Source organism: Pseudonaja textilis, chromosome 4, assembly GCF_049901715.1.
Source record: "Pseudonaja textilis isolate UNSWEBS1 chromosome 4, rPseTex1.2, whole genome shotgun sequence".
Lineage (NCBI taxonomy): Eukaryota > Metazoa > Chordata > Lepidosauria > Squamata > Elapidae > Pseudonaja > Pseudonaja textilis.
The window spans coordinates 88,829,743-88,857,608 of NC_141993.1; the positions used below are offsets into that span (position 1 = coordinate 88,829,743).

The 27,866-nt window shown below is 46.1% G+C and overlaps 1 protein-coding gene across 4 annotated transcripts in view; it reads left to right on the forward strand.

Annotated features, from left to right (window-relative positions):
- EIF4E2 (eukaryotic translation initiation factor 4E family member 2) overlaps window positions 1–27,866 on the forward strand; it is a 47,139-nt gene that overhangs the window by 2,635 nt on the left and 16,638 nt on the right. For 2 of the 4 annotated variants that reach the window (XM_087933668.1, XM_087933669.1), the window contains exons 2-7: window positions 3,812–3,850; window positions 4,780–4,894; window positions 8,518–8,652; window positions 15,793–15,897; window positions 18,914–19,066; window positions 19,697–19,833. In XM_087933668.1, the coding sequence (XP_087789794.1) occupies window positions 3,812–3,850; window positions 4,780–4,894; window positions 8,518–8,652; window positions 15,793–15,897; window positions 18,914–19,066; window positions 19,697–19,833 (684 nt within the window). The remainder of the gene's footprint in view (window positions 1–3,811; window positions 3,851–4,779; window positions 4,895–8,517; window positions 8,653–15,792; window positions 15,898–18,913; window positions 19,067–19,696; window positions 19,834–27,866) is intronic. The other 2 variants (XM_087933670.1, XM_087933671.1) reach the window with 1 other exon arrangement.

Genomic DNA, 27,866 nt, shown 5'->3' on the forward strand with positions numbered 1-27,866 from the left:
TGCTGTTGTAGGTTCAAACGCTCTCTAAGCAAACTGTTGTAAGTCAAGGACTACCTGTAGCTGGACACAGGCGTGTGGGGCTCATGGCAGCCTTGGGGGTCTGGAGAGTCTTCAGGGATCCATTTTCCCAAGCCCGGGGCAGCTTTTATTTGTGGGGGGGAGTCTTGCCAAAAGGCCTGGATTCAAGTCCTGGATCTCTGCAGCTCCTTCCTCCTCCTGAGCAGCCTTTCAAGAGCTGCTTCCAAGGACCCTCCTGTCCTTTTCTTGGCCATAAAAAGGGCCTTGTGTGAGTCCACAGCCCTGATGTCTATGGCGATTCTCAGGCATCGAGGTCCTGCTTGTCTTGTGTGTGCGCGCGTGTGTATCAAAATGATTCGTCTCCAGAAGTTGTGGCTGCTCCAACACTGGAGGCTTTTAAGAAGAAATTGGACAACCACGTGTTGGGCAAGTTTAAGACTTGTGGACTTCAACTCCCAGAATTCCTGAGCTAACATGACTAGAGGAGGAATTCTGGGAGTTGAAGTCCACAAGTCTTAAAGCTGTCAAGTGTGAAGACCCGTGCATAAAGTAAGAGAGAAATAGGCTTCATTTATTATATTTATGTTAGCTGGCATTAACACAGCTCCTTTCTTCCTGGTCCTTGTTAAATACCTTAAGGGGTAACAGATGCCAACGAACCTTTTCTTCTTAATAACTATCGTGCATCAAAGAGAGATTTATATAGCTACGCCTGTTGAAACTACCACTTCCACATCATAATTAGCCCAACTATTCTTTGCAGGTGTTGCTCTATTTTCTAGTCCTTTCTATTACCCAGAATTGACTTAAGACTGAAGGGGAATTTTTTTTTTCCTGGCAAAATATATGGCAGGCAAAATATTCCAACAGCCATAATGTTGATAGAAAGCTTTCGGAGTTCCTTTATCTGCCACAACAAATATTTATTTGATACGTCTTCCAGTTGTCGAGCTTTCCATTTTTAATTTCATAACGCTGATGTATTGCTATCCGAATGGAGAGATTAGAGCGTGTTTTTTTTAAAAAAAAAAAGTTTGCTTGTTCAGATAAATTCAGATTAAGAAGAAACCTGCATATGCTTTAAAGGAGATGCTGCTTTAAAGTTAAATTTCCCAAGCTGACGTCCTCCCGGTGTGTTGGACTACTGCGCCCATCGTCTTTGTTAAGCAGAACAGGGTTTTTATGGACTTGCTGATGGGAGTGAGATGAAATTAAGCGTGATCTTAAATCTTGGAGACGTGGGGTTGTTGAGGATGTGCTTTTCTTTTTTCTTTTATCATAATACAGACAAAACTGACATTTTAAACATAAAATATCCCCAAAGAAGAGAGACAAAGAAATGTAAAACTAAACTTAAAATAATCTTTATTTATTTATTTTCTTCATAAATTAGGCAACTTGGTAGGCTGGTACATGTACGATAAGGCCAGGGGTGGGATTCCACCCAGTTGTAATAACCAGTTCGGTGAGCGTGCACTTTGCATGCGCAGAGTTTGAAAACCATCTTCTCCTGCAAGCCCTGTGTGTAACACGGGTGCGACATCAAGGAGAGCCAAACAGAGGAACAGCAGGATTGTTGGAGCAAACCGGCTCCCTCTCAGATGATCTTTGGAGCTACTGGTTCAGCTGAAATGGACCGAAATGGTAGAATCCCACCTCTGGATGATGCTATGTAGGGCTTCATATTTGAGAGCCAGCTTGGCCCAGGGATTAAGACACCAGGCTAGAAACCAGGATGCTGCGAGTTCTAATCCTGCCTTAGGCATGAAAGCCAGCTGGGTGACTTTTGGCTTTAGTCCTTTTCCCCTCAGCCCATGAGTGACAAACCAGTCAATCAATCCCCGTCACAACCAAAGGATTAGCACTTGGTGAAATGGGGGCGTGGGGTGGGAGCACAGTCTACACCAGAGGTCTCCAAACTTGGCTGGCTGGAGAATTCTGGGAGTTGAAGTCCACAAGCCTTAAAGTTGCCAAGTTTGGAGACCCCTGGTCTATGCTTCGGAGGGGAAACACTAGATCAGGGGTGGGCAAACTACGGCCCGCGGACCACATCCGGCCCGCTGGTCTTTTTAATCCGGCCCGCCGAAGATTGGTACAGAATTAAGGTTTGATTTGAATGATTGTATTCATTTGATTTTCACTTGTAATGACAGGCATTTCGACACCAGGTGGTGCATTAGGCACAGTGACTTGATTTTGCAGAGATTTTGCAGTTTTTTTTATATGTATCGTATCTTGTGCTGACCCGGCCCGTCTGTCAAATTTTAAAAGTCAATGAGGCCCCTGAGCCAAAATGTTTGCCCACCCCTGCACTAGATGTTTTGTGCGTTTGAACAGCGTGAGTGCTGCCCAAACAGCAACTTGTCTTTCAAGCAGATATGCACGCGGCTGATCTTTGCAGGTGCCTTGTGATCTTTGAATACACAACTGCTGTGAGGTATTGCGACAGCTGCTGAGTCTGGGTTTGCAAGCACCTGTCTGGAATCCAATGGGAAGGAATTCCCAGTCCTTAACAGGCTGGTTTGGCCTTTGAAGTTTAAAGTGGCAGCTGGTTATGGAGGCAGAATGTAGGAGAATGATCCTGCCCGGATCGTGTTTAGGAATCGGGTGACTATGAGTACAGCTAGCCCTCGATTTACGGTCACATTTCTATCGCTATGCCAGACAGTTGTTAAGTGATTTTTTGCCCCGTTTTACCACCTCTCTAGAAGGTGGCTCGGGACGATCATAAAGCACTTTTTCCACAGTGCTGTTTTTAACTTGGAACGGTCAGTAAAATTTGTGGCAGGCTGCCCTCTTCATTCGTGTCTTTTAGATAAAAGGAGAACGCTCGTTGATATTTATGAGCTGCCGTGGCGCAGTAGTTAGAGTGCAATACTGCAGGCTACTTCTGCTGCCTGCCAGCTGCCTGCAGTTTGGCAGTTCGAATCTCACCAGGCTCAAGGTTGACTCAGCCTTCCGTCCTTGCGAAGTGGGTAAAATGAGGACCCAGAATTGTTGGGGGCAAGAGGCTGACTCTGTAAACCACTTAGAGAGAGGCCTGTAAAAGCACTGTGAAGAGTTATATAAGTGATATTGCCCTTCCTTCCTTCCTTCCTTCCTTCCTTCCTTCCTTCCTTCCTTCCTTCCTTCCTTCCTTCCTTCCTTCCTTCCTTCCCTCCCTCCCTCCCTCCCTCCCTCCCTCCCTCCCATGGTGGAACAGTGGTTAGAATGCAGTATTGCAAGCTAACTCTGCCCACAGTCTGAAGTTTGATCCTGACCAGCTCAAGGTTGACTCAGCCTTCCATCCTTCTGAGGTCAGTAAAATGAGGACCCAGATTGTTGGGGGCAAGAGGCTGACTCTGTGAACAGCTTAGAGCAGAGGTCTCCAACCTTGGCAATTTTAAGCCTGGCGGACTTCAATTCCCAGAATTCCCCAGCCAGGCTTAAAGTTGCCAAGGTTGGAGACCCCTGGCTTAGAGAGGGCTGTAAAGCCCTCTAAAGCGGTGTCTAAGTCTTCTTGCTATTGCTAAAACCACCTTTTTAACTTAACCATGTTAAGTAACCAATTTATGGTTACAGCTCAGTTTGCTTTCTCAGGTCCAGCCGTAGAGTCCTGGGAAGGAGAGAGGGAGAAAAGGGAGGCTTAGATGGAATAATTTGTCTCTCCATGAAGGCCAATCTCCGGCGTTTAACTCCGCTTGTCAGAATTGTGGGAATAAATTAGTTTAGCTCTCCGACAGTGACTTTGAATAAACTCTTCTTGCACAGAAACTATGATTGTCATTCACTCTTCTTGTTTTTCTCAATACAGGACATATAGTCCCCCTTGTCATTCTCAAAGTCCTGTTAGGTAAGTTACGAAGGTCAGTGAAAAAGCTTTCACTGAGTAGAGATTCAAAACCGAGCTGTTTTTTTTTTCTTCCCTTTTCACCCCACCATTCATTCGGGCATGTAATTGTCACCTGTATGAAATTTAACGTCTTGCAACAAATGCTTCGGCCCACGCTTGTAATTTTTTTAAAAAAATGGAAATTATGCTAAAATAATCTCTCCTTCCTCTCCCCTCCACCTCTCCCTCACGGTGATGGGTATTTTCTTGTCTTGGAATAAAATAAAAACACTGATGTATCCAGGGGGAAAGAAATTCTGCTTAGTCCAGAAAAGAAGGTTTCTAAAAAAAACAAACGATTGTTCCTCTGTATTTCACATTCATCTCTTTCTCCTGCACTTAGAGAAAAAGAAAGAAGCCGCAGCCTTGGATAAACTTGAGACAGATAGCTAAATTATTGCTGAGAGGCTGGTGAACTTAATTCTCTCTGCCGTGGGAACATCTACAGTTTCTCACCGCAGTGGCATTGATTAAGTCCTGATGTTTGGGAAATAATTTGACCGAAAAGTTTGAAAAACAAACAGGACTTGGTGCTTTCCCACTGGGTATGATGACAAGCCCTCTAGTGCAATTCAGGAATCCTTTTTTGTTTTTGTTTTACAAAGAAAAATACCTTAAGGCCACCAGGCAAAGCTATTATTTTTTTGGCTTTGACTCTGCGTATCACCGGAACGCATATATTTGTTCAATTTTTATTTATTTTTTTTGCCAACCAAGTGACACAGGATGGTAAACCTCCTGCAGCTTATTCAACCACCCTTAGTCTGAACTCAGAGTCACGAAGGCTTTTTTTTTTTTTTAATTAATCTCAAAGCAGAAGCGGGACTTCTTGCTTTCAAACTGCTTCTTTTTTCTTTCTTTCCTTTTCTTTCCTTTTCTTTTTTTGCTAGTCTGAAGGATGACGACAGTGGTGATCATGACCAGAATGAAGAGAACAGCACACAGAAAGATGGTGAGAAGGAAAAAAACGATAAAGACAAAAGCCAGAACAGCACCAAGAGGAAGGTATGTCCCTTTCTTCTCTCTAGAGACTAGATCGAAGCACCTGCTGGAGTAGTTCTCAGAGAATGATCCTCCTCCTTCAAGCTGGCGCCCTCCAGATCAGTGGGAATTTGCAACCCTCAGTCCTTCTAACCAGCTCCCGGATCGTAGTCAGGGATTTGGAGGAGCTTCAGCTAAAACACTTCGACGGGCCTCCGTCAACCGTGGGCAAAATACAGGGAGTCCTCGACTTACATTTGAACCCAACATTTCTGTTCCTAAGTGAGATGGTTGGTAAGTGAGTTTTGTCCCCATTTTGTGTGACCTTCCTTGCCACTGTTGTAAAGTGAATCACTGCAGTGGTTAAGTTAGTAACATGGTTGTTAAGTGAACCTGGTTTCCCCATTGACTTTGCTTGCCAGAAGGTCGCAAAAGACTCTTGGACACTGGAACCGTCATATATATGAGTCAGTTGCCAAGCGTCTGAAATTTGGCCCTGTGATCTCAGGGACTTACAACCATTCACTGAACACTTGGCTGTTCAAAGTTACAGTGGCACTGAAAAATGATCGTTTTTTTTCGCCACTTAACGACCGTTGCAATATTCCCCTGACCGGTGCCTATGGAGAGTCTCAGTCGTTCCAGGTCACTTTCAAAAGGCAAGCTGGATTTTCTTTGTTTTTCTTTGAAGACCTTTCACTTCTCCTCAGAGAAGCTTCTTCAGTTCTGAACCCAACCAAAAAAGTCAGAACTGACGAAGCTTCTTGGATGAGAGTTTTTTTTAGTTTAGTTACTTGATCATCCTTGCACCTCGTACAACGAAATCAAACACCATCTTCAGGGCACATCATGACCATGAAAATCAACACAAACACACATCCTTCACACTCCACACATTGAATTGAAAACCCCCAACATCGCACCAACGCTACACTCGACAGTAAAATTCAAAAGAGCTACTGCCCTGGGATAGATGCTGTTTTTCAGCCTATTTGTCCTGGTTTTTATTATTTTGTACCGTCTGCCAGGTGGTAATAGTTCAAAAAAAGGGTTCCCAGGATGAGATGGATCTTGGAGAATGTTTTGAACTTTCTTAAGGCAGCGGGAGCTCTAAAGCCTCTTCCAAAGAGGGGAGAGGGCAACCCATGATCTTCTGGGCAATGACATTAACCCTCTGGAGCGCTTTCCTCTCTGCCGCTGTGCAATTGGCAAACCATACAGAGATGCAGTAAGTTAAGATACTCTCTATGGTGCAGCAGTAGAAGGTCACCAGCAGTTTTTCATTCACAGTTGTTGTTTTCTGAGAAACCTCAGGTGGTATAATCTCTGTTGGGCCCTTTTGACCGGGGCTCCAATGTTAGCACCCCCAGGTCAGGTCCCCTTTTAGGGTAACACCCAGAAACTTGAAACGAATTGTCTTCAAGAAAAAAACAAAGCCCAAGTCGCTTTTTCAAAAAGCACCTTTGGGATCCCCATGATCCTGTTATCCCAACTCAGACGCTTGTCAACTGACATGTATTTGTGACGGCTGCAGAATCCTGGAATTATGTCATCACCTTTTACGCTCTTTTCAACCCAGCAAAGTCAACGGGGAAGCCAGATTCACTTCACTTAAGAACCATGCCAAGAAAGGTCGCAAAATGGACCCAAACTCACTGAACGGCCGTCTTGCTTAGCAAACGGAAATTTTGGGCTCCTTTGTGATCGTAGGTCAAGAACACCCAAATCAGAGCAACTAGAACAGGAGGAGCCGGACACTTTGCAGGGAGAGAAATCTTAACCTTTAGTCTTTGTAACAGGGTGGGAAGGGTGACAAGGCTGCAGAAACGAACCACAGGGACCGATTCAAACTCAAAACCCCATCACTATCGAGATAGCTATTTGTTGAGCAGTGCAGGGAAGATAGGATTTCGGATTTTTAAGGGGACGTTTCTTCAAAAAAGCCATTATCATGGGGGAGAAAGGAAACTTTCCTTGTCTGAAGGCTTCTTTCCAGGAGCTTTCACTTTGCCTCGGTTTTGGGAAAGAATGTAAAACGGACCTTGAGCCATGGTGGCACAGTAGTCAGGATGCAGCATGGCAGGCGGACTCTGCCAATTGCCAGGAGTTCGATCCTGACCGGCTCCAGGTTGGCTCTGCCTTCCATCCCTTCCGGCGCAGTGGTTAGAGTGTAATACTGCAGGCTACTTCTGCTTACTGCCGGCTGCCTGCAATTTGGCAATTCGAATCTCACCAGGCTCAAGGTTGACTCAGCCTTCCGTCCTTCCAAGATCAGTAAAATGAGGAGCCAGATTGTTGGGGGCAAGAGGCTGACTCTATGAGCCACCTAGAGAGGGCTGTAAAAGTACTGGGAAGCGGTATATAAGTCTAAGTGCTTATTGCTATTGCAGGCTAACTCTGTTCACTGCCAGAAGTTCAGTCCTGACCAGCTCAAGCTTAATTCAGCCTTCCATCCTTCCGAGGTCGGTAAAATGGGGACCCAGATTGTTGGGGTCAGTATGCTGACTCCGTAAACTGCTTAGAGAGGGCTGTGAAGCACGGTGAAGTGGTATATACACTTTCCCTGAAAATACAACCTATCCTGAAAATAAGTCCTAGCTTGATTTTTTTTTACACATGTGTCTCATATAAGCCCTACCCCCCAAATAAGCCCTAATTAAGATCCCACCCACTTTAGAATGAACGGGTAAAAATTAAGCCAGGGTGGGGATGCGGGGTGGAGTTGCTCTGCTACTTACCTTTGGACAGTTGTAGCCAGGCCTCGCACACGCCAACACCTGCCTTGCCAGCCCATTTCTTCTGCAGCCAGCAAGGTTGGCAAGGCTTTCCTGAAGGCCTCTGTAGGTGATAACAAAGCTCTGGATCGATCCAGAGCTCTATTATCAGCTGCAGAGGCCATCAGAAAAGCCTTGCCGGCTGCAGAAGAAGAAGCCCCTGAAGGCCTCTGACAGCGAAAAGGAGGCTGGGCGGGCGACGTGCACAAGTGAGGTTAGTCAGTGGATGACATCCCCTGAAAATAAGACCCGGTGCCTTTTTGGGTGGCAAAACAATTATAACACAGGGTCTTATTTTCAGGGAAACACGTTAAATCTTAAGTGCTATTTTGCTATTTTTGATTCCCCCTTTATTAGTTGGGAACTGTACTTCCGACTTCGCCTAGTCAGGAAATCTAAAAAAACGAGCGGTTACCGTGGTTTGCTTAGAAACCTTCTGTGGCGCTTGTCAGACCAAGTCAATCCCATCTGCTCCCTTTGCCAAGAGAGGGAAACAAATTCCTCGTTGCCTCACAAGGTTGTTTTCATTTAAGAGCTGTTCTCCTCCAACCAGGGGCACGTCAAGGCATGTAGGCAGCGGCCTTGTGCAACGAGCCGCTTTTAAGGAACACAAAATCACCTCTCTTTTGCCAATTTGGAGAAACTCCAGCGAAGCAGCGAGTGCCGCTAATCTCCGCCTTGGAAGTATAGTCCATTTCTGGCAAACTAATGGTCTGTTTCGAGCTATGAAGAGAGATGGAATTTCAGGAACAAAATAAAAAACTGAAACTGTTCTGGGCTGGCAGGAACAAGCCAGGTTGCTAAATGCTACGAATGTCTCTTTTAGAGAAAGGCGTCGGGATAAAAATGAGCGTTTGAAATTTCACCCAACAGGCTGCAGTTCCAGGACCAGCTGAGCACCCTCTGCAGTATAACTACACCTTCTGGTACTCCCGACGGACACCGGGGAGACCCACCAGCTCCCAGAGTTATGAACAGAACATCAAGCAAATTGGCACTTTTGCCTCTGTGAGTGCATTTCGGCTGCGTGGTTCCGACGAAGCATGAGTGGATGGGATAGCCATCCCAAGGGGAAAAAAAATTAAGAGAAATGCTGTGATTGTTTCGGTCACCACGGTGTAAAAAAGAGGTCGAGACTCTAGAAAGAGTGCAGAGAACAGCAACAAAGAGGATTAGGGAATTGGAGGCTAAAACATACGAAGAACGGTTTCAGGAACTGGGTATATAGTCCAGCAGTGGCTAACCTTTTTGGGGGTCCTGTGCCAAAAATTATGTGCGCGCTTGTGCGCTAGTACTCGCATGCCAGCACCCAGAAGGCATTGCGCACACGCCTCCCCCACCACGTGTGCATGCACGCATGATTTCCCCCGCCATCACCCCCTTACCTGCACTGCGCCTCCCAGATGATTTTCGGCATGTTTGAGGCCTTTTTCGGCCTGCCAGAGGGTTGAGGGAAGCCTCTGCAGCCTTTGCAGGCTGTAAAATAGGCCCATTTCATCACTTCTGGTATTTCCTCTAATTGCAAAAGGGTTTCTCCTCTTACTACAGAGATAATAGAAGGAGAGACCTGTTAGCCTGCAAAAAAAGCAAAAAACAAAACAGGAGTCGGGTAGCACCTTTTCCAACAAACTATAATTTTTATTAAAAGGCACTTCTTCAGTGTTTCTCCATTGTCTGCAGCTTTTATGGGGTTTGATCTGCGCAAGATGCTCAAGTTTTATTTTGTAAAGGAAGGTTAAATCGATGGGTAAAACCTGCTTTCATCCGAGTTGTATTTGTTGCCTTACCATTTTTATGATAGCTGACAAATGTTTCTGCGGGGTGCCCAACCAATTTGCACTTTTCCACGACCTCTCAGCCCTACTGTATATAATCAGTGTCAACTAGGAAAAAAAAAACCTCCTTTGGTCTTTTTAGTTGCCAGCAGAAAGGGAGTGGGGGGGAAACTGTGCATTCCTTAAATGCCTCAGATAATCGCCTTGGCAGCCGAAACTGTTGGCATGCAAGATTATTACTGGAGAGCATGATTGATGACTCTTGGCTATGGATGCGTCCCATTGACTCACAGATGAACACTATACAGAAGCCTGATGATGGCAGATGAGATTCTGCTGAAACGTCGCTACAACTTTAAAAGCACAACTACTATGACGTGGGAAAATACCTGAGCAAAGCCGAATGCCATACACACACACACACACACACACACACACACACACACACACACACCTCTGCTGGACTCTTTCGATTTCTCCCATTTTTCCTTCTTTTAGGAAGTGTTTGGGTTTCAGAATAACGGAATAACAGAGTTGCAAACAACCTTGGTCATCTTCTAGTCCAGGGGTCACCCACCTTTCGGACCTCAGAGACCACTAAATTCATAATTTAAAACCCCCATGGACCACAAACATGAATTTTTAAAACAGAATAAATAGTATTTAGTGCAGTGTAAAAAATGCAAAATAATTTTTCGCTGGACCACCAACATTTTGGTGATCACTGGTTAGTGGCCGTTGTTTTAGTCCAACCCCCCTGCACAAGCAGGAAACTCTATAGCAGTGGTTCCCAAACTTTTCCAGTCCACTGCCCCCCTGGTGCTACAAACTCATCCTCAATGCCCCCCACCCAGGGGTGGGATTCAAATTTCTGTGGGCGTGGCCTAATTTGAGGGTGTGGTTTGCTGGTAGCGTGACTGGGCGGGCAAGGCTTGCTGGTCACGTGACTGTTGGCGTGGCTTGTTGGTCACGTGACTGGGTGGGTGTAGCTTGCTGCTCACTTGACTGGATGGGCGTGGCTTGCTGGTCCCATGACTGTTGGCATGGCTTGCTGGTCACGTGACTGGGTGGGCGTGGTTTGGTGACTGGCAAACCAAATACAAGTGATCCTCACTCAATGGCCGGTTGCTGAGCAAGTGTTCTAATTTATGACTGGCCTCCCCAGAACTACTTGACCTGTTTTTAGTGTTTTGACAGCCATGCACACACATATGCACTTATACACGCATCAGCTTGAAATGAGGCCTAGTTTAGAGGCCCTTTTCCACATTGAAACATCTTTGCCAGCATCTTTGCCTGCGCATTAAAACATCTTTGGCTTCTGTAATTAAAGGTTTTGTGGACGAAACATGGCCAAGACTATCAGGAAGCTCTCACATTTTGTTGAGGCTTTAAACGGGATCCATTGGACCAGACCTCCACCCTAAAAAATTACTTTTCCCCAATGTATTACAGTGCCAATTCTGAAGAAGGCAAAACCAAAATGTACTGGTAAATTACAAGGAGAACACAGACACACACACGCACACACAGACACACACTCCCTTTTAACCCTGCTGGAGCAGGTGATTGGACTAGAATAGATATCTCATTATCTTTCTCCTCCCTCCCTCCTTCCTTTATTTCTTTTTCTTTCTGTCCCTTCCTTCCATCCCCCCCTCTTTGTCCCTTTTCCTTTCTTTCCCTTTTCTCTTTCTCTTCCTTCCTTCTCTCTCTCCCTCTCTCTTTCCCTCTCTCAGGCTCACCCCATTGACTTCGTACACTGCTCCCTTCGGACTTGCTTGGGCAGGTGCCTCCGGTGCAAGGGGCTCAACGGGGTGATCCTGTGGGGCCTCACCTCGAACGCGGCGGTGGCGGGATTTTTTTTTCTCACCCCTGAATCGTGCCCTGCCGCTCACCTCCAGCGCCCCCCCTACCAGCCCCCTTGCCTCTCAGCACCCCCCCCAAGGCATCCCACCGCCTTAGGGATGGCGGTACCGCTCACTTTGGGAACCACTGCTCCATACCATTTCAGACAAATGGTTACTCAATCTCTTCTCAAAAACTTCCAGTGTTGGAGTATTCACAACTTCTGGACGCAAGCAAGTCGTTCCCCTGAGTAATTGTTCCGTGAGGAAATTTCTCCTTAGTTCCAGGTTTCTTCTCTCCTTGATTCTTGATCCTTCCATTGCTGCTTCTTCTGCGTTCAGGTGCTTTGAAAAATAGGTTACCCGCTCTTCTTCGTGGCCACCCCTCTAATACCGGAAGGCTGCTATCATGTCACCCCCTAGTCCTTCTTTTCCTTAAACTAGCCCAGGGGTCTGCAACCTTAAACACTCAAAAAGCTATTTGGGCCCGTTTCCCACAGAAAAGAAAACACCGGGAGCCTCAAACTCTGGGTGGGCGTGGCCAACTCAATGTCACTCCCATTCAGTCACATGACTCCCCCTGACACGCCTGCTCAGGTTTTGTGGTTCGCGGTGTTTTCTGTGGGAAATGTTTCTCTCTCTCTCTCTCTCTCTCTCTTTCTCTCTCCCTCTCTCTCCCTCCCTCCCTCTCATTTCTGTTTTTTGTGTTTTACCTTCTCAAGCCAGGCGAGAAGGGACCGGGAGGGAAGGGTGAGGGGCGGGGCCAGCCAGTGGTGGGATCGCCCAACAGTGAGCCACAGCAGAGGGCCCAAAGAGCTGCATGCGGCTCCAGAGCTGCAGGTTGCTGACACCCGAACTAGCCCTAGCCAATTCCTGCACATCATTCTTCATGTATTTCAGCCTCCAGTCCCCTAATCGTCTTTGTTGCTCTTCTCTGCACTCTTCCCAGAGTCTCAACCTCTTTTTTAATATCGTGGCATTACAAGGTTTCTGTTCCTCTTAGATTGTGTTTGATTTGTTGGAAAAGGGCGTGGGCCAGAACAATAAGTCACTTTTTTTCCCATTGCCTTTGTAACTTTGAAAAGTGGCTAAGTGAATGGTTGTTAAGTCAAGGACGAACTGTACCATATTTTGATATATTAACCGTGGAAAATTCCAGAAGGCAGATCCAGGAAGGTGGTGTAGCTGCTTACAGAACCAGAATTGTGTGGAGATAAACGGTTCAGTCAACCAGCCGTATTGGGATTTTTATGGGGATTCTTATCATAGATGGATGGCGACGCTTACGAAACCAGATGAATTCAGCATCTGTTATCTTTTTTGTCCGACTGGGATAACAGAATCGTTGTTTAATGCAGCCAGATTTTCTGTGATACTTTGTAGAACGGGACGGCAGTTAACAGCTGATTAATTTCCAGTGTTTTATGTGGGTTGTATAATAATGATGATGATGTTGATTTTGTTTTTGTTTTTTCTTGGACTGTTTTAATCTTTAAACCCAGTAAAAGAGTAGAATAGAATAGAATAGAATAGAATAGAATAGAATAGAATAGAATAGAATAGAATAGAATAGAATTCTTTATTGGCCAAGTGTGTGATTGGACACACAAGGAATTTGTCTTGGTGTAAATACTCTCAGTATACATAAAAGAAAAAATACATTCGTATACAATTAAGAATCATCAGGTACAACACTTAATGATAGTCACAGGGTACAATCAGCAATCAAATCATACTAGGAAACAGTCCATATAAATCGTAAGGATACAAGCGACAAAGTTACAGTCCTACAATGACAAGTGGGAGGGGATGAGTGATAAGGAGTGATGAGCAGATTAACAGTAAGAGTAGTGTAGACTTTTAATAGTTGAACAGTATTGAGGGAATTACTTGTTTAACAGAGTAATGGCTTTCGGGGAAAAAACTCCCCTTGTGCCTAGTTCTGGTGTGCAGTGCTCTATAGCGTCATTTTGAGGGTAGGAGTTGAAACAGTTTATGTCCAGGATGTGAGGGGTCTGTAATAATAGCACTTAGATGTATATATATAGTGCTTTCCAGCCCTCTCTAAGCAATTTACAGAGTCAGCATATTACCCCCAACAGTCTAGGTCCTCATTTTACTCACCTCGGAAAGATGGAAGGCTGAATAAAATAGAATAGAACATAGAATGTAAAACAGAATAGAATAGAATAGAATAGAATAGAATAGAATAGAATAGAATAGAATAGAATAGAATAGAATAGAATGTAAAACAGACTAGACTAGACTAGACTAGACTAGACTAGACTAACTAGACTAGACTAGACTAGAAAAGAAAATGTAAAACAGACTAGAATAGAAAGAAGAAGAGAAATAAAAAATGAATGGAATAGCATAGAACAGAATAGAACAGAATAGAATATAGAAAAGGAATAGAATAGCATAGAATGATAAGATAAAATAAATATAATACAAATTCCTCTTTGATTATCTTAAGTCAGTAACTTTTGGTCATGATATGAGTTGCGTATATTGGCTTGATTTTTAAATTTCTCTTTCTCTCTCTGACCATGTAAACTGATTAGATTTTTTTTTTAAATCATCACATTAGCTGATAACAAAAATGAAGACAAATAAATAAGAGCGTCCTCGACTTACAACTCACAATTAAAGCCAAAGTTTCTGTTAGTGAGGTCTTTGTTAAAGGGAGCTTTGCCCCATTTTACGACCTTCCTAGCCACCAAATGAATCATTGCCATTGTTAAGTTGGTAACCTGGTTGTTAAGCGAATCTTGCTTCCCCATTGACTTTGCTTGTCAGGAGGTCACTAAAAGGGATCCCTGAGATGCTGCGGCCGTCATAAATATGAGTCAGTTGCCAAGTGACCGAATTTTGATCACATGGCCTCAGGATGCTATAACGGTTGTAAATGTGAAAAACAGTCATTTTTCAGTGCCGTTGTAACCTTGAGCGATCGCTAAACGAAATGTTGTAAGTCAAGGACTACCCGTATTAACTTACCAACTGCAGCAATTCACTTAACAACTGTGAGAAGAAAGGTCTCAAAATGGGGCTAATACCCACTCAGCAGCTGTCTCGCTTAGCAACAGAAATTTTGAGTGACCTTTTGAAGGTACAAGGGTGCTGGAAAAAAGTGGCTTACGACCGTTTTTCACACTTACACCCATCACAGGATCATCCTATGGTCATGTGATCCAAATTCAGACGCTTAGCAACCGACTCACGTTTATGACCGGGAGGTCACGCGATCCCCTTTTGCGACGTTCTGACAAGCAAAGTCCCAACGGGGAAGCCGGATTCATTGTTGCGAACTGAATAGCTGCAGTGATTCACTTAACAGCTGTGGCAGGAAAGGTCGTAAAAGGGGGCAAAACTGACTTCAGGTTACAGATAATAGATAATCAGAGTTGGAAGGGAAGGGACCTTATAGGTCATCTAGTCCAACCCCCTGCCTAGGAGACCCTACACCATTTCTGACAAATGGCAGTCCAGTCTCTTCTTGAAGGTCTCAAGTGATGGCACACCCACAACTTCCGAAGGCAACTTCTGTTCCATGGGTTGATTGTTCTCCCTGTCAGAAAGTTTCTCCTTATTTCCAGGTTGAATTTCTCCTTGTTCAGTTTCCATCCATTATTTCTTGTCTGGCCTTCGGGTGCTTTAGAAAATATCTTGACCCCTTCCTCCTCTCTGTGGCAGCCCCTCAAATATTGGAAGATGCTCTCCTGTCTCCCCTGGTCCTTCTCTTCACCAGACTAGCCAGGCCCGGATCCTGCAACCGTTCTTCATATGTTTGAGCCTCCAGTCCCCTCATCATCCTGGTTGCTCTTCTCTGCACTCTTTCTAGAGTCTCAACATCTTTTTTATAATGTGGTGAGCAAAACTGGTTGCAGTACCCTAGGTGTAGTCTTACTAAGGCTTTATAGAGTGGCCTTAGTACCTCCCTTGATCTCGATTGTATCCTTCCGTTAATGCAATTTAGGATTGCATTAGCTTTTTTGGATGCTGCTGCACACAGCTGGCTCCTATTTAGCTGGTTGTCCACTAAGACTCCAAGATCCCTCTCACAGTTCCTGCTATTGAGCCTGGTTTCACCCAGTCTGTATGTGTCCTTTGGGTTTTCCTTGCCTAAGTGTAGGACTTGACTTTTCTCTACGCTGAATTTCATTTTGTTAAAGACTTAACAACCGTCGTCCTTGGCAACAGAAATGTTGGGCTCAATTGCAGTTGTAAGTCAAGGATTACTTGTATTGTGTTTCCCGCCCCCCTCCTCTGGTAGGCCAAGGGAGTCCTGGTTTAACTGTTTGTGGTCTGAATCCTTGTTAGCTGCCCAGAAACATATTCCGATGGGCAGCCAAACAAGCGGAAATTGTATATCAGTGAACAAAGGATGACTAAATGCTTGCTTTTACGCTAGTTTAGCATAAGCCAATTGAAGACGCCTTTGTCAAGGGCTCCCTGTATCTCTTGCAAGTCCATGGGTGTGATGTGCCGTACACTAAATAAATATATAAATGAATGTCTTCCAGGTGGAACAGTTCTGGCGGTTTTACAGCCATATGGTCCGTCCTGGGGACCTGACAGGCCACAGCGACTTCCATCTTTTCAAAGAAGGAATTAAGCCCATGTGGGAGGTGAGTCTGAGCCTGGTTTTAAAGTCAGTGGTGCATGAAGCCGACTCCTCGTCCCGAAAAAAAAAAACCCTTTTATTTAGGTGAAGGGGCAATTCCTCTCCAGCAAAGTCCTGGTAAACAGTCTTTCGTGAGATTTGACAATTACAGACCTTTATCAGGCTGGGAGAATTGCCAGGCCGATAGCTTCCAAATGCCACGCTGTAGCAGCAGTTACTTGGCAAGAAATCAGGAACAGATCTTTACTCTTAATGAATTGAACTAATTGTCTCCTCCCCTTTCACTCCTCTTTATTCCCTATGGGAGGGGCCATTCACTGTCCACCTGTGCCTTTACTCCCGAATCGACCCTTGTTCCTTAACTCTTCCCTTCTCCTGGCAGTTCTGCTCATGTGCACATTGGGAACAGGCTCCAGCTGTTCTTCTTCCCCACTGATCCCCGACTCCGAAGGCAGCTGGTAACTGTCGGACGGTTGTGGCCCCATCTCTGCCTCCGATGCAAAGCCCTCACCAGACCCCAATCTCCTCACTGTCCGAGTCTGCTGCCAGCTCTGCTGTCGGCTGTCGGGCCATAATAGGTGGTGAGGTTTGCTTAGTAAGGCTTTCCCGGGACTGACATTTCTACTGTGGAAGGAAGCTGGGCTCAAACCCAGGTTTAACATTCTGTAGTCTGTCGGGATGTTCTCACTGTCCTCGTGCATCTATTTTTCACCAGTTGTTTTGTAGAAGGGGAACCTTTGGCCAGCAATCCTGTTAGGGAGAGATACTATATTAGTACAGAATGCTCTGGCCTAAAAATTATTTATTCATTAGATCTTTCATCTATCTTTATCACTTTATATGTAACTCAAGATGGCGGACATACCCAATACTCCTATTTTCCCCACAACAACAACCCAGTGAAGTCAATTGAGCTGAGAGAGGAAGACTGGCCCAAAGTCACCCAGCCGACTTTCATACCCAAGACAGGACTAGAATTCACCAGCTCCTAGTGATTGGGCCAAAGTCACCCAGCCGGCTTTCATTCTGAAGGCAGGACTAGAACTCGGCATCTCCAAGTGATTGGGCCATAGTCACCCTGCCAGCTTTCATGCTAAAGCAGGACTAGAATTCACCATCTCTTAGCGACTGGCCCACGATGATCCCGTCAGCTTTTATGCCTGAAGCAGAACTAGAAGTCACCATCTCCTGGTGATGAGCCCCAAATCACCCAGCTTGGGTTTCGTGCCTAAGGCAGGACTAGAATTCACCATCTCCTAGCGACTGGCCCACGATGATCCCGTCAGCTTTTATGCTTGAAGCAGAACTAGAAGTCACCATCTCCTGGTGATGAGCCCCAAATCATCCAGCTTGGGTTTTGTGCCTAAGGCAGGACTAGAATTCACCCTCTCTGAGGGATTGGCCCACAGTCACCCAGCCGGTTTTTGTGCCTAAAACGGCACTAGGAGTCACGGTCTCCGGGTTTCTCAGCCAGCATCTTAAAACGGCTGCACCAAACTGGCTCTCCATAAACTGGTACTGTTTATTGGAACTGCCGCCCTCTTTCACATGTCAAGTTTGCAAACGAGGGAATAGACATTTCTTCTTCTGTTGAGGAATAGAATAGAGTGAATGAGCTGGAAGGGGCCTTGGAGGTCTTCTAGTCCAGCCCCCTGTTCAAGCAGGTGACCCTATACCTGTGATGGCGAACCTATGGCACCTGTGCCACAGGTGGCATGCAGAGCCATTTGTGCCACCACGTGAGCTGCAGACAGACTTACCTCAATACGCATGCACGGGCTTCACAGCTGATTTTTGGCTGGTTGGAGGCCTTTTTGGCCTTCCAGAGGCTTGAGGAAGGCTTCTGCAGGCTTTCATTCTGCAGGCCCATTTCATCACTTCCTGTTTTTCTGGAAATACCGGAAGTGACAATGGGCCTAGTTTTCAGCCTGCAAAGCCTGCAGAAGCCTTCCTCAAGCCTCTGGAAGACCGAAAAAGGTCTCAAACCGGCTGAAAATCAACTGTGAGGCGCATTACAGGTAAGGGAGTGGTGGGGGATGGGTGGATGAGGATTGCGTGCACATTGCCTTCTAGGTGCTGGCACAAATGTGGTCGTGCAAGCACGTGCATAATTTTTGGCACAGGAGTCCCAAAAGGTTAGCCACCACTGCCCTATACCGTTCCAGACTAGAGGATGTCCAGTCTCTTCTTAAAAACCTCCAATGATGGAACAGCCACAATTTCTGGTGGCCAGCTGTTCCACTGGTTAGTTATCCTCACTGTTAGGAAGTTTCTCCTTAATTCCAGGTTGCCCCTCTCCTGGATTAGTTTCCATCCATTGTTTCTTGTCCTGCCCTCCGTCAGAAGAATTGCCTTGTTTTGTGTTGTAATGACAAGGCAGTCGAGGTGTTTGATCATGAACAACTGAATCATGATGATCTTTATTGGAGTCTAGTCTTGCATTTATACACATTTTTAATTATCCTCCATCACTGGTTAACTTTGGTTACTGCTTAACTTTTGTTATTGTTTAGCACAGTAATCCATACAATTAATTATCTTTAGTTAAAGCAGGGGTGGGCAAACTACGGCCCGAGGGCCACATCCGGCCCGTTGGTCTTTTTAATCCAGCCCGCCGAAGATTGGTACAGAATTAAGGTTTGATGTGAATGATTGAATGATTGCATTCATTTGATTTTGACTTGTAATGACAGGCATTTCGACACCAGCTGTCAAATTTTAAAAGTCAATGAGGCCCCCAAGCCAAAAAGTTTGCCCACCCCGAGTTAAAGCCTAACATATGTTGACTTCCTCTCTCCAATCCTCCTTTAGATTCGTGACTTTGTTTACCTGAGTTGTATTTGCTTGGAAACATTCTTTGTCTGAGGTTTGCCATCCCGAGATTGGAACATTCCTGCAATTACAACTGTACAGTTCTGTCACAGATCTCCCCATCAGTGCAGCATCCGTGCTCTCTGCAGCCTTAACCCTCAAACCTGTGCTAGCTTGACCCCTAATTCTCTTCCTCGCCCTCTTCCCAGGACGATGCCAACAAGAATGGGGGCAAGTGGATTATCCGCCTGCGAAAGGGCCTCGCGTCTCGGTGCTGGGAGAACCTCATTCTGGCGATGCTGGGAGAACAATTTATGGTGGGGGAAGAAATCTGCGGGGCCGTTGTCTCCGTCCGTTTCCAGGTGAGCGGCTGGGAAGTTACTGGGAAAGGGCTGCCAATCTGAGCACAGTGCTGTCCTGTCCCAAAAGTGCTTTTTCAGGAGGCAACTGGACTTTCTTGTTTTTTGCTTTTGGAGACATTTCGCTTCTCATCCGAGAAGCTTCTTCAGCTCTGACAGGATGGTGGGGAATGGAAGGATTTATATTCCTTGCAGACAGCTGGTCATTTGCATCCTTTTAGGGAGTCGTTGAGGCCGCTTGGAGTCCCAATGGTGCTTTTTTTTTTTTAAGAGACAACTGGACTTTTAGTTTTTCTTTGAAGACATTTCACTTCTCATCCAAGAAGCTTCTTCCGCTCTGACTGGATGGTGGGAATGGAAGGATTTATACTCCTTGCAGAGAACTGGTCATTTGCATCCTTTTAGAGGGTCGTTAAGGCCACTTGGAAGTTTATCTGTGTCCTCAGGGTCAACTGAGTGGTGCAAATGGTTCCTGTAGTCTGCCGTTTTTTTACTCTGGGAATCCATTCCTACTCCCACCCCATTCCAAGGGGGTTCATCCCCAATTGCGTAGCTCAACATCTGTAGAGATTCTCCGCCCCCCAGGTCATCGTTGTCTTCTTTAATCATCTTCCTGACCGGTTCTCCCCGCAGGAGGACATCATCTCCATATGGAACAAGACGGCCAGCGATCAGGCCACCACGGCCCGGATCCGGGACACCTTACGGCGGGTGCTCAACCTTCCCCCCAACACCATCATGGAGTACAAAACGCACACGGACAGCATCAAGTACGTGCTACGGGGAGCGGAGGGCTGGGCGGTTGCAGGCATGCGCTTGGTTCCCTGTCCTTACGGGCCGAAGGGCTGCTTGAACCCGAAGACATCGCGTGTGCATGTTCTGTCGGGAGGGGACCAGGGCTGTGAACCCCTCAGCTCAGCAATTTGCAAGCTCTCCATCCTGAAGAAGCAAAACAAAAACAACCCCCTCCACCCTCCCCAGAATTGTTACTGCTCCCCTCAGAATAGTTGCTTTGCTCCACAAATCCTAGGACAGCTTTTTAAAAAAATTCTTTCTGACTGACAGGCAGGAATCAGGGACGGCCTTGATGCCAGTCAGGAAGTCGGCGTTTATAGCGGGTAGCCTTTGACTTGCGACCACAACAGAACCCAAAATTTGTGTGGCTAAGCAAGACAGTTATATTAGATTGCCCCATTTTACGTCCTTTTTTTTGCCACAGTCGTTAAGTGAATCACGGCGTCAGAAAACCAGGGTGACAATGAATGATGTGCCTCAGAGCCGGCGAACTTGTCAGGATTCTGGCAGTTACCCCCCAATTAAATCTTGAGTCTTCCGAAAGACTTCCGAAAACTTCAAAAGGATTTATTGGGAGTTACCATGTCCGCACTGCCTGGGTGCAGCCGACTCTGAGGCACATCATTCATGGTCACCCTTGGCCCTGGTTTTCCACTCACCCACCCGCCCCCTGGGAGTATCGTAATTCGAATCCTCCAAAAGCCTCCCTCTCCCCCTGAGAACGGAGCTGGAGACGGCGTCCTGCGATCCCAAATAAAGAACTATCGATCGGTAGGAAAACGGGGCGGGGAATTTTCCTGCAGACTTTTGGGGGGATTTTCCCAGGGTCTCTGCTACTTTCTTCTTTCTTCTCACCTTGAATGTCAGGATAGGCTACCATGTAAAGCAGTGCCCAATGCAAAGTGGTCTCTCTGTGCCTGCTGTGAAAAAAATTCAAAGATGCTGTTTGCTAGGTTGTTTTCACCCAGACACGAAGTAGGGTCATCTTTGCTCTGTAAACGAAAATCAAGAAGCTTAGAAGAACATAGATTGGTGTCCACCAGACCTGCTTTTGTTTCCTAAGAAGCTTGATTAAGAAATATTATTTATTTAGCGTACAATGAGAACACGACAAAAGAGAAGTAAACATGTAGACTGTCAGGGCTCTGGCAGTTACCCCCATTTAAATCATGAGTCTTCTGCCGCGTCTCTCAGAGTTTAAAAAAAGATTTATTCTGCTACCTGGGTGTAGCTGACTCTGAGACACATCATTCAATTCACCCTTGACCCTGGTCTTCCCCTGCCCCCTGGATGTATATTCTCCAATGGGACACATCCAGAGCCATGAGTCATCAATCATGCTGTGATGACCCAGGGTGTGGCACAAAAGCAACAAAGTCACAAAAGCAGGTAAAGTCCCTTTAATTCCTCCAACTTGGCCTCCAATGTCCAGTTATCATCGGCTGGAGACAAAACTCTCCCAAGAACAGTTTTCAAAGGGAAGAAATTTAGTCCGAACCCAAAGTACATCTAAATTATAAATAAAAACCAACACAAACCACGCTGCAGCAATTAACGAGACAGGGCAGGATAAGGAATTGCAGACTTGAAAAGATAACAGAACACACATATTTGGGAGGATGCCAGAACTCAGATAGGACTTGACAAACAAAGATAATGCATGCTTTGCTTCCAGCAAGGTGCTGTGCGCAAACACCTTTTTTATCCTGTTTTCCCAGCTGCAGCTAATGAAGGGAATCAGGGCCTTTTTCTGCCCTGTAACCCATGTTGCTCCCTTCTCCGTTCCTCTCTGCATGCTTAGGATGAAGAGGGGATGGGCCTGGGTCTTCCTCTGAATGACCAGCCGGACAGTGCCCTTCCCCAGTTTACTCCACAACCACCGGAGCCACACTCCCATTCCCTGTCAGCTGTTCAATCTCTCCCTCAGAATCAGATTCCAACAGGGGCACGACACATTGCTCTCCAGTAATAATCTTGCGCGCCAGAAGCTTTGGCCGCCTAGCAATTATCTATGAAAGCATTTAAGGAATGCACTACTCCCCCCCCACTCCCTTTCTGCTGGCGACTCAGAGAAATATTTTTGAGTTGACACGGTCGTTAAACGAATCCAGCTTCCCGCAATCACGTGACCACAGAACATATTTACCCGTCGTGAAGGCATGCTGGTTGCAGAGCGCCCAGATTTTGATCCCGTGACCCTGGGGACTGTTGTGGCAGTCATAAATGTGAGGAGTGGTCATAAGTCGCTTCTTTCGGGGATGCTGTAACTTCAAAAGGTCGGTAAACGAAAACTGGTAAGTTAAGGACTCCCCCTATGAGTAGTCCTCGACTTAACGATGATTCATTTAGCAACTGTTCAAAGTTACGACGACAATGGAAACAGTGACTTACAACCGTTTTTCACACTTAACGACCGTTGCAGCATTCCCCCTGGTCGGGTGATCGGAATTCGGATGCTGGACAACCGACTCACGTTTACGATGGTTGCCGTGTCCCTGGGGTCATGTGATCCCCTTTTGCGACCTTCCGACAAGCCAGATTCACTTTTAATAACCGCCTTATTCATATAACAAGTTTCAGAATCAGGATAGAGCTGAAAGGGACCTTGGAGGTCTTCTAGTCCAGCCCCCTGCTCAAGCAGGAGCTCCTATACCAGAGGTGGCTAACCTTTTTGGGCTCCTGTGCCAAAAATTGTGTGCATGCTGGGACTCGCGCGCTTGCTGCCAGCACCCAGAAGGCAACGTGCGGCCCCCTGCACATGCGCATGCAATTCCCCTCCACCCTCTTCTGCCCCCTTACCAGCACTGCACCTCACAGCTGACTTTCGGCTGGTTTGAGGCCTTTTACGGCCTCCCCAGAGGCTTGAAAAAAGCCTCTGCAGGCCAAAATAATAGGCCCATTTTGTCACTTCTGGTATTACAGGAAGTGATGAAATGGGCCTATTATTTGGCCTGCAGAGCCTTTTTTCAAGCCTCTGGGGAGGCCGGAAAAGGCCTCAAACCAGCCAAAAAATCGACTGTGAGGCTCACACACGCGCAGTGAGGTAAGTTTGCCTGTGGCTCACGTGCCAGCACAAACGACTGGTTCACCATAGGTTCACCATCACCATACCATTTTGGACATGTGACTTCTCAGACTCTTCTTAAAAGCCTCCAGCGATGAAGGGCAGTGACTCACTTAACAGAGGTGGCAAGAAAAGGCCTAAAACAGGGCACAACTCGCTTAGCAGATTTTTTCACTTAGCCACAGAAATGTGGGGCTCCTTTGTGGCTGTAATTCAAGGACTACTTGTATCTACCCTCACCCCATCCCACGGTGAGCCTCCACTGAGCCTGGCTCCAAACCTCACATGCTACCTGCTTCCCAATTCGAATTTCTCATCGTCGCCGGGCCGGCGTCTTTCAAAGTCTTTGCGTTTGGGAGGCAAAGGCAGCCAGAGTAAAATACACATTTGGGACCACGCTGCATTCCTGGGGAAATGAAATACAAAAACTTAAACGAGGATTTATAAGCCCATTAGATTTATAAATGCCCTCAAGGAGGCACTGTGTAAATTGACTTGCGGCTGTACCAGTGATTTCTGATGGTTATAAACACTGTATATTAAATTTCCCCCCGCAGCTCCTTCAGTGACAAGGGCTCTTTAACCAGAACGGAGGATAGTAATATATAGAGGAGACAGCGGTGTTTTTAAAGAAGGCTGTTCTGCTTTACCGGAGCAGGCCATTCACAATCACGTTTATTTTCTCGCAAAATGGTAAAAAGATTGCCACTTATTTAAGAGCTTGGAGTGAAGAATGTGCAAAACACGCAAATGCTCTGTAAGCAAAGAGGCCGGTTGGATCATGAGGACTGACATTGAGAGAGAGAGAGAGAGAGGGAGAGAGAGAGAGAGAGAGAGAGAGAGAGAGAGAGAGAAAGAGAGAGAGAGATAGATAGAGATAGATAGATAGATAGATAGATAGATAGATATAGATATAGAGCTCTATGGATATAGATCTTTAGGTATAGATAGATATAGTAGATAGATATAGATATATAGAGATATGTAGAGATATAGGTATTTAGATAGATACAGAGATATAGATAGATAGATAGATAGATAGATAGATAGATAGATAGATAGATAGATAGATAGATAGATATAGAGCTCTATGGATATAGATCTATAGGTATAGATAGATATAGAGGTAGATAGATATAGATATATAGAGATATGTAGAGATATAGGTATTTATATATATATATATAGAGAGAGAGAGAGAGACAGAGAGAGAGAGAGAGAGAGAGAGAGATACACACAAATCAAAGTGAAAGAGACAAACAGAAAATAAAATTCAGCCCTGAGGACAGTAAAAAAACAAGAATCTTCTCCCCAATAGGAGGCTTCCCACGGGACAAAAAAGAATTTTCCGGTAGGATCGGATCAAAAATCCTTGAGTTACCGTAATTGTGTTATGGGTAGTCCTCGTCTTACGATCACAATGGAGTCCAAAAGTTACGCTGCTAAGTGAAACATTTGTTTAAGTGAGATTTGCTCCCCATTTTACGACTTTTCTTGCTACCGTCGTTAGGTGAATCGTGGCGATTGTTAAGTCAGTCACACGGCCGTTAAGCGAATTGTAGCTTCCTCCATTGACTTTGCTTGTCCGTGACCCCGGGGACACTGTGACCGTCCTAAATATGAACCCGTTGCCCAGAGTCTGGATTTTGATCCCGTGACCAGGGGGAAGGCTGTGATGGTCGTTAAGTGTGAAAAAAACGGTCCTAAGTCACTTCTTTCAGTGCCGTTGTAACTTTGAACGGTTGCTAAGTGAAATTTTGCAAGTCGAGGTCGACCTGTACTTAACAGTGGCAGCGATTCGTATAACAACGGTGTCAAGAGAAGTCTTAAAATGGGACAAAATTCACTTAACAATGGTCCGGCTTAGCAATGGAAATTGTGGGCTCAGTTGTGTCTGTGGAAATTCTCAGTCTTCCAGGTCCCCAAAATGCTTTTTTTTTTTTTTTTTCAAAAGGCAACTGGACTTTTGTTGTTCTATTTTTGTTGAAGATGTTTAGCTTCTCATCCAAGGAGCTTCTTCAGCTCTGACCAGACTCTGGGCTCAATTGTGGTCCTAAGTCGAGGACTACCTGTAATTGTATATTTCATGTATGTTTGACACTTAGCAACCCCAGAGATAAGATTTTCTCCACGACTCTCTGTCCCTCCCCAGGTCCACTGCAACTGAGCCCACCCACCTCGCTTCTGGTCATCTTTCCTGTTTCCTTGTGCAGAAGGAGGAAAATGCTGGCCAGGTCCTTCCTCCCTCCCTCCCTTCCTTATCTCTCTCCCTTTCTAACTCCTATCCTCCCTCCTTCCCCTCCTCCTTCCATCTTCCTTCCTTCCTTCCTTCCTTCCTTCCTTCCTTCCTTCCTTCCTTCCTTCCTTCCTTCCTTCCTTCCTTCCCCCATTTTCCTTCCTTCCTTCCTTCCTTCCCCCATCTTCCTTCCTTCCTTCCTTCCTTCCTTCCTTCCTTCCTTCCCCCATCTTTCTTCCTTCCTTCCTTCCTTCCTTCCTTCCTTCCTTCCTTCCTTCCTTCCTTCCTTCCTTCCTTCCTTCCTTCCTTCCCCCTCCTTCCTTCCTTCCTAACTTCTGTCCTTCCTTCCTTCCCTCTCATTCCCATTCCCTCCCTCCCTTCCTTCCTTATATCTCTCCCTTCCTAACTGCTGTCCTCCCTCCTTCCCTCTCCTTCCTTCCTTCCTTCCTTCCTTCCTTCCTTCCTTCCTTCCTTCCTTCCTTCCTTCCTTCCTTCCTTCCTTCCTTCCTTCCGTCCCTCCCTCCCTCCTTTCTTGGAGGTCACCGTACACTTAGAGCAGCTGCAATGGGGGTTCCCCGCTGGGCCCCCAGGCTGAGGGGGCTTGTGCGGACAAGGCAGGAATTCCGTCAACATTTGGGATTTTACGGTTTCATATTTTTATTATTCCCTCCCTGCTGCATCGCAGCATCCCTCCCACATTTTGCAGCCGCGTGTATTCACAGGAGGGGCAGGGCACGTGCGCGTATCTGTTGCACCAAGGCATTTATTATTATTTGAGGGGAACGTGGCAGTGCAAACTCCGGGCGACACCCAGAAAGGAGACCCTCGGAAGGTATAGACCTGTCAGAGGCCAAACGGAGGGCTCCTTTACGTCTTTCGTTTCCTGGCGCTTTTTTGTTTTGTTTTTTTCAGATCAGTGATGAAATGCGCGCACATGCACACACAAACACAATATTTCCTGCTTCCCGTGCAGCCGCCGGCTCTTTGCAGCATCCCCCTGCGCCGGAGAAACAGATTGAAAATGGAGCAAATCCTCCCTAATGCTTCATGAATAACCTAGGCAGGAGCTTGCGGGCTTCTGCCCGTCTGAAGGGAGATTTGAGAAGGGAGGCTACGAATTGGGGGTCGCGGGGGAACCGGCTGGCTTAACAGGAAAAGGAGATGGATTAACGGATCGGTTACCGGCAGCTCAGAAAGTTTGAGCGCTTGGCTGCCACCGACCTGTTCAACAAGCCTTCCCTAGCCGTGCGCTGCCACAAACGCCTGCGAAGACACACACAGACACACACACACACCACACACGGCCTGCATGGGAGGCCCGTTACTTCCTAGCGCATCTGGGACACCCACAGCCGACATGCGTTCAAACGACAAAATGCCATCGAATAAATAAAGCAGCGCACAAGCCGGGGTGTGGAGAGGCTCGCCGCTTTTGGAAAGCGAATTTGGCTGTTGCGAATTTGGCTGTCGTGCCCCCGTTATCTCCCCTCTATGCAGAGGTCCCCGATCTTGGCCACTTGAAGACTTGCGGACTTCAACTCCCAGAATCCCCCAGCCAGCCAGCCGTGTCTGTCTCTTTTTTTTTCTCTTAACTCTCCTAAAGTGGAGGGAGATTGCAGAGGAAGGGATCACAAGAGAGGAAGCCGTGCTGGCTGGGGGATTCTGGGAGTTGAAGTCCACAAGTCTTAAAATCGCCAAGTTTGGGGATCTCTGCCTCTACGGCCGATTAGAGCTGTCAAGTCTCCTTTTTTACTCAGCCATGTGATTGTAGTTGCTTTCAGCACCGTTACCAATTTTGGGGCCCCAAATAAGGAAAAACGCTGAAGGGAGAAAAAAAAGAGAATGGGGGGTCAATTGCTTCTTGCTTCTTTTTTGGTCTTGTAGAGCCTTCTAGAATTTTCCTCGAATGGTCGGCTTCAGGAAAAAAGAAAAAAAAATCCCAATTTCACTGTCAATTTGGGAAGGAAAATGTTGGCTGGATGCATAGAAAACTCTCTGTGGGGGATTATTTTAATGGGCTCTGCCATCCTTTCTAATCCCCGATCCTTCCATCGCACGTCCTGATTTATGCCTGGAACAGGGGTAGTCCTCGACGTCCGACCACAATTGATGAGCCCAAACTTTCTGCGGCTAGGCAGGAAATTTGTGAGGTGACTTTTTACGACCTTTCTTGCTACGTTCGTTAAGTGAATCGTTGCAGGTGTTCAATTAGTCACCCGGTCGTTAAGTGAATCTGGCTTCCCCTAAGACCCTGCATTCGTCATAAATGTGAGTCAGCTGTCAAGCACCCCAAGGAAAATCACGTGGCTATGGGGCAACATTCAGAAGTGTGACAAAGGGTCATAGCTCACTTTTTCCAGTGCTGTCGTAACTTTGAACGGTCACTAAATGAACTGTTGTAAGTCAAGGACTACCTGTAATAAGTGAATCGCCACGGTTGTTAAGCTAGTAACACAGTTCTTAACTGAATTGGAACTCCTTTGTTGGGTTTGCTTGTCAGAAGGTCGCAAAGAACAGAATAGAGTTCTTTTTATGGGCTAATTGTGATTGGACACACAAGGAATTTGTCTTGGTGTGAATGCTCTCAGTGTACATAAATGATACTTTCGTCAAGAGTCGAGAATCATAAGGTAAAACACTTAATGATAGTCACAGGGTACAATCAGCAATCAAATCATATTAGGAAACAGTCAATATAAATTGTAAGG